The following is a 7,751-nucleotide window of genomic DNA, read 5'->3' as shown; positions in this document are numbered from 1 at the left end:
ATATATATATATATATATACACACACACACACATACATTTATATGACGGGCTTCTTTCAGTTTCCGTCTACCAAATCCACTCACGCGGCTTTGGTCGGCCCCAGGCTATAGTAGAAGACACTTGCCCAAGGTGCCACGCAGTGGGACTGGACCCAGAACCATGTGGTTGGTAAGCAAACTACTTACCACACAGCCACTCCTGCGCCTAAGTTGCAATTAAGTCTGTTTTTTCTGTCTTTCTCTCTCCCTATCTTTTACATTCCTTTTTATTCCCGTTTGCAACTCATTCTCTCTTACTCTCTCTTTCTTCTTTCTCTTTCTTGTCTTTCATACCACTCTTTTGCTCATGTCTCCCTCTCTGTCACACACATACATACACACAGTTATTTGACTAACATTTAAGCTGAAATTAACCAGAAACAACTGAAGTATTTCTTTTTCTAGTTGGGAGCAGATAACTTTTAAAGAAGTTATCAATTGCTTAGTCTCATATAACTTTTGCTTCATGACATGATTAATCACTGTACTCTTTACAAACAAGAATCAACAAGGAAGGTGAAACACTGTATTTTTGAGAAATATTTGGTAATTTTTTTTTTCTTTACTTAAATTGTACTTAGCCAGTCATCTATCACAAAGTTAGAAAAGAAGCTTTCTAAGGAGGAAATTGGTATTGTTTCACTCTTCTCAGTCTTTGGGGTTGAGATTGTCAATCACCATTCTCTTTGCAAAGTAACCATCTAAAGTTTAAATTCATTAAATCCATTGAAAAATATTGAACAAAATCATATCTTTTTCAAAAAGTCATGGGTGATGATTATTGCATGTTTAGAACTGTATCACTATTACTCAATAACAGCATAAATGACCAAACTCTTCAAAAGGAAGCTGTACAGTAACTATGCAATAACTGCAATTCCTAATAGCATAATGCAGGAATAATAATAATAATCAGGATGTAAGTCTTTAATGTTGAATTAGCTGGCATTAGTGAATTCTACAATTCTACAGGTTCATCACAGAAATTATTCTTCTGTTCATCATACACATTCAAAAGTGACATATCTGAATTATAGAGCGGTCAAATTGACAACTATCACTACAATGCTCTCTTTCTCAAAAATAGTTATGAGCATAAAAGAAATATAGAGGGAAAAGAAACATCACAAGTGAGCAAAAAAGAAAATAATAGAATGAGAATTCAAAAATTAACAGTGCATAGTAGCAAGACAATATTAGAAAGTAAAAAAAAAAAGATAAAAATAGGGTTACAAAAAAGAGAGAATATGAGAGATGACCAAGAGAACAAGAAAGTGATAAAGGTAGAGTAACATAATTACAGGGAGAGGAGAATTAGAGAAATAAAAAAAGCACAAGAAAAAAATACAATTGTAAAAAAGGGAGAGAGAAAAAGATAGAATAAATAGAGCATATGACTGAAAAAGAATGAAAAATAAGATGAAAAAGGAAAAGTTTTGCAGAGACTATCTGCAGAAAAAGTATGGATAAATTCAATAGCAGGGTGTGACATTAAATTATATTCTTAATCATGATTATGCATCTGTAAAAATTGTATGCCTGGACTCTATATACAAAACGTGACAGAGAATCATTAAGCATTAGGCAAATGGTAAGGTCCTTTTACTTATAAGTGAGCCATCAAAATTTGTGATGGCTTTTCATTTTGAATACCACTTCAGAATAAAACACTTTCTCAAAAATATTTGAGCATCTGACTGTGCTTTACAAATAACATAATTTTGAGCAACAATTAATAGATAAATTAGATTTATGCTGTCTTTCAAAGTGCCACAACAAATTTAATCACAGACTTGGCTCTCTTAGAGCAAACACTGCCCAAGCACAACATGATGGAGATGATGAATACCACTTTGGTGGTATGCCACATATTAATGGAATCACTTAAAAAAAAATATATTGTATACTGTATGGATTATTATGCTTATCAATCGATGATTCAAAGCAATTTGTTTAATTATTTTCATTACTGCCAAGATCTTTTTTCACCTATATATTGTTATGTATGCCAAAATATAGAGTAAGAGGCTGTGGTATATAAAATGCATCAAAAGAAGTATATTCAGAATTGTACATGCATTTACAAGATGGTATTTACAATGATATTGCCACTCAGAGCTAGGATAACTCTGTATTCTCACATCCAGTTTTATAGAAAGCCCAAGAAAAATGCATGACATATGTATGTAATTATAAACATCCAAATTTGTCCATCCCTTAAACTTGTAATGCTAAATGGAACAAAATCCAAGCAAAGCTTTTTCTATGACATTTATACTCAGACAACACCACCTAATTGCAAGTGTTTTTCATCTCAAGGTTTTCAAATTGATAGACCTTGTGACTATGTCACACATATTTCAACCAGTACATTGCTAATATACACACTTACATGGCAAAAAAGAGGCTTGCCTCACGCTCATATATCAATCTGGTTTATGCATCCTAATGAGATTGATTCCATAAATATCAACAGAAATTCCACACCCTACAAAACTGGTATACTTAGTGCTCCAATATTTTTTTTTGGCAAAGTCATAACACCCCACACAGCTTTTATATATATATATATATATATATTTGAAAATTTCTCCTGATTGTTATTTTTTAAACACTAGAAATGAAATTACAATTCTGTAAATAAAAAGCTTTTCAAAACTGCAATTATTTATAAGTTCTTTACCCACTTAGTTTCAAATTACCATAAAAACCCATGTAGTTTATGCACTTTTTTCGCAAAAACAAAAATAAACTTTAGAGGATGTGTAAATTACATGAGTAGATTGTATTGAGAATTTTTTCAGAAATTTTTTTGTTGAAAAATGATGTACAAATGTAAAACATTCGTACAGGAAGTTGACTCATTTAATGTCAGAATAGGTTTTCACAGAAAAAATATAATGAAGTTGACTTTTATTTATGCTGGATGGTATAATGCTTACTTTTTCTGAATAACTTTACTAAAATCATTAAATGGTTAACTACTTTTTGAAGTTTGATGTTCATGCAGGTAATCACGGTCCAGGCCATATTTTACATTGCTTGGAATTTCTACCTATCACAATGGAGCCCAGCAATTTCTTTAAATAGATCAGTTTTTCTCCACTTAAGAAGTCTAGCTTGTGTTTGTCTCCAGGAAGCTATTGCTCACTTTCTCTGTGTTAGGACAATGAAATTCATCACCACCAACATCGCTGCTGCCAGCTTTTACTGCACCTGACAACGATAACATCATAATTCATCCCTGTGCATGTAAACTCACGAAGTAAATATTATTTAGTGTTCCTACAGAAACCTTCATTTACCTTATAGGATGTTTAATGTCATTTCACATTCATGTTGAATTATGCAGCAATCTTATGTTCTCTTCATAGAACACTTGTAATGTATGTATTACCAGTTCTTTTGGTATAGCAGATTTTTGCTATTCTTGTTTATGCTTCCTCACAGACGTGTATATTCTAAATTTCGCACCTCACTTGTTCAATAAACATTGAGTTAAACTTGCAAAGCTATTTATTTTCTCCTTTCGATTTTTAATGTTTGTTTTAGTGGGTTACCAAACTATCAGTTTGGTCTCCCAGCTAAAAGAGTAATGACAATTTTTTAAGTTTGCTTGACATTTTATAAGTGTGAAAGGGATTAAAATTTCAATACTCCATATTAAAGGTTCCAACAAGAATAGGCAGAAAATCAGAGCTTCAAACAAGAAGACACTTTCGACCAATCAGAATTCTGTTTACATAATCAGTTTGATCAGTCACCTTCCTCTGTCAGTTGAGTAAAGTGTCATCCAAGCTGATGTTTATTGGTAATTAAACTTATTTTGCAACACTTGTGCATATTTATCAGCTTTGTTTTTGTTGATAATTCTTAACAACTTTTCCTGTGATCGCGATTTGAGAAGACATACAGAAAAGTATGCTAAAGATTGAACATAATCTCTTGTGGGCAAGAAATGTAAAATAAAGTTTATTATAAACAACACAAACAATTCGCAATTCAATAGCTTTCAATGTGATACCTGTTAAACAGAAATTATTTTTATTTAATGAAAATTTAATAAAATCTAATCATAAGTAAGTGAAATTATACTAAATACATCTAAACTAAAAACCTTTTCCCCCTGGCCATATCAGCAATTTTGAAAACTTTTGGGTGCGAGTTTTATACGAGTAGCTTTAGCAATTTTTATCCTGAAAATCACCTGCGTAAATTACACAGGTGCGCAAATTACATGGGCTTTTATGATATACACTTGGTGTTAGCTTTTTCATTTTCAAAACATTTTGCAAGAAGCATATGCTTTAAACATGGGAGATGGCGATTCTGTGCAAAAAATAGGATTACAGTCAGGGATTGGGTTAGGATTTTGAAGTGAGGGTTTAATCCTCTAGCATTCAGATTACTCTGTCAAATGTAATGCTTCATAATTTTCTAATTGATCATGTAAGGTAGATGTGAGAGGCTGGATCTGGCCAATTTCAACAAAAAGTAAGAATATTTGGGCCCAATATGGACAGTTTAAATGCTAAACGGTTAAGGTAAGGGCTTAGGGCTAGGTTTTATAGTTAGCACTTAAGCTTAGGGTGCCAAGTTAAGGTTAAAATTACAATTATATGCAAATTGGGTAAATGAAAAGATTTGAATTTGTGTACAATATTTTGCAGAATTAAAATTGAATACATTTAAAACAGAATAACTAAAAATATATATTTAGAAACAAAATCTATGAAGTGTACTTAGTCTAAAACTTTGGTGAATGTTTTTCTAAAAGATTTACTTAAAAGATTTGCTGCTAATTTCTTGAGTTTTCAACTCAGGCAACACCATGTAGTTCAGCTAGTACACACTCACACAAATACACATATAAAGACACACAGTTATACAAACACACTCATATACATACATCATCACTGCTTAATGTCCACTTTTCTATGCTTGCATCGATCAAATAAGACTCATCAAGATAAAAATTCTATGTCCAGATGTCCTTACTGCTGCTAACCCTCAAATGTTTCCAAGCAAGGTAATATTTCCCCTAGTTGTGTGTGTGCACATGCCATATGTGTTTTTACAAAATAATTTGTGACATTTGTGCAAAGAAAAACAGTTAAAAGGATCATATATCTCACTTAAGTAAAAGAAATAATTTTCATCTGTATACCAAATTCAACCTTACATTCAATTTTCTGAAATCTTTAGCACTGCAATACTAAAAACCTGAAGTACTAAACTAACTTACCTCATCATACATAAATTGTAGGGTGAGGGCAGATTTGCCAACACCACCACTACCAACCATAATGACTTTGTGGATCACAGCAGGTTGTTGTGCCTTAGCCTTCGACATGTTTTTGCAGAGTTGTGCACCTTGCCAGCAACTGGAAATAAAACAACATATGTTAATGAGCAATATATCAATTAATATACATCAAAAAGATATAAAGTTCAAAGAAACACTGATTTCAATCACAAGGTCTTTTTCAAACAACAGAAAATAATCAAAATAATAAGTTACTTCAAAAATTTACAACCCACTCCAAATAAAATGCAGAAACATCTGTAGAAACACTATAGCTGGTTAGTACAGTAAAGAATAGATATTAACAACAAATATCTGATTTTCAATGATATAATTAAAGAGACAAACAGACAAAACCAAACAGGAACAGGCTAGCTGACCAAGAAAGAGATGCAGACCGGTTGAAGCAAACAGTAATATGTTGATCAAATTTTCCTTTTAATTAACAATTATTTCAGTTAACAATTAAAAGATGTAAACAGTGTATATACCATTCATAAACAAGCACATCATATTTACAATGGTTGAACATATGCTCATGAAGGTGTGCACTTGCACCTCCTAAAATTTTCAGGGAGCAATAAAAATGCTTTGAACATCATCTTGAAAACTTCACCACCAACATGAATGAGCACAGAAACATTTTTTGACTGATTTGAAACAATACTTGGATTTAGCCAGTTTGATTGATGTACAAAAGTAATAATAATAATAATAATAATAATAATAATAATAATAATAATAATAATAATTATTGTTATTGTTATTATTATTATTATTATTATTATAAAGGCAATGAGCTGGCAGAATCATTAGCACACCGGACAATATGCTTAGCAGTGTTTTGCCTGTCACTATGTTCTGAGTTCAAATTCTGCCAAGGTCAACTGTACCTTTCGTCCTTTCAGGGTCAATAAAACAAGTACCAATTGAACACTGGGTCAATGTAATCAACTCATCCCCTTCCCCAAAATTGCTGCCTTTATGGCAAAATTTGAGACCATTATTATTATTGTTGTTGTTGTTGTACCCATGTTTGCTTTCATATTAAGACAGAAAAAAATCAACTTTGTAAAGATATTTTGAACCTGGGTTTGTACCTCCTAAGCAAATTTGATTCCTGCACTTATGTGCTTGGAATGTGTTTTTGAGTGAAAACAAATGTTACTCAAGTGTATCTTCTTTTATATTTTCTTTTATCTTTTATTTGCCTTGAAGGATTTTAGTTGAACAAATTAACCCCAGGACTTTTCTTTCTTAAGCCTAATACTTATTCTATCGGTTTCTTTTGCCAAACTACTAAGTTACAGGGATGTATACACACCAACACCAGTTGTCAAGCAGGGGGGGGGGGACAAATACAGACACTAAGACATACACACATACATACATATATCATCTATATGACAGGCTTCTTTCAGTTTCCATGGTCAGCCCGGGGCTATAGCAGAAGACACTTGCCCAAGGTGCCACTCAGTGAGACTGAACCTGGAACCATGTGGTTGGGGAGCAAGCTTTTTACCATACAGCCATACCTGCACCTATAAAGTATGGGTAAATTTTTTTTTCAATTGTTTCCTGAAACTACAAAATAGAAAAAACTCAGCAAAGAAAGTACAAGATTAACACAGGAAAGATAGCAACAGATTTCATAAAAATTAAACTCTAATTATTGTATACATGCCATATTTCCTAATATTACTCATAGGAAAAAAGCTATACTTCCAAACTTACCTATCATACAACAGGTAACTTGCAACAAACTGACGAAATTTAAGACAGATTTCCTATGACCAGATACTCTTCTGGTCACCAACACTCACCTGTTTCTAAGAAAGGTAATATTTTTCCTTCGCAAGACATTTTTCTCATATGACTAGCAACAAACATCATTTATATGACAATGATGCTCACTTAAAGCTATCATGTGCTGGCAAGGAATACACACACAACACAACAGGCTTCTTTCAGTTTCCATTTACCAAATCCAATCTCAAAGCTTTGATCAGCCCAGTCTATACCAGAAGTTACTTATTCAAGGTTCCATGAATGGGACTGAGCCTGAGATCACATAATTGGGAAGCAAACCACTTAACTATAGAGTCACACTATAGTAACACACATACACATATAAGATAAAATATTTTATATATATATTTTATGATTTTGATTACGCAGTACTAATAATAAGCTGTTACAACTCAATATGCATATGCTTTAGTGTTAAGCAAGTACAAAAAGTAGTATTAATTATTGAATGATAAGAGAATGGCAATTACATCATCAGTTTCATTATCTTACAGCTGTTTTTGCAATAGCAAGCAGTGCACTCAGAGCTCAATCCTTATGCAACACACACACACATATATATATATATATATATATATATATATATATATATATATAT

The 7,751-nt window shown here is 32.3% G+C and overlaps 1 protein-coding gene across 1 annotated transcript in view; it reads right to left on the bottom strand.

Annotated features, from left to right (window-relative positions):
* The window catches only part of LOC106883199 (ras-related protein Ral-A), an 80,727-nt gene that overhangs the window by 25,311 nt on the left and 47,665 nt on the right, over positions 1-7,751 (bottom strand). The window contains exon 2 of the mRNA XM_052970562.1: positions 5,285-5,423. Coding sequence (XP_052826522.1) covers positions 5,285-5,392 — 108 coding nt within the window. The 5' untranslated portion in view covers positions 5,393-5,423. The remainder of the gene's footprint in view (positions 1-5,284; positions 5,424-7,751) is intronic.

Source organism: Octopus bimaculoides, chromosome 9 (assembly GCF_001194135.2).
Source record: "Octopus bimaculoides isolate UCB-OBI-ISO-001 chromosome 9, ASM119413v2, whole genome shotgun sequence".
Taxonomy (NCBI): Eukaryota; Metazoa; Mollusca; class Cephalopoda; order Octopoda; family Octopodidae; genus Octopus; species Octopus bimaculoides.
The sequence above is the reverse complement of the archived record's forward strand: the minus strand, read 5'-3'. Positions and strand labels throughout refer to the sequence as shown.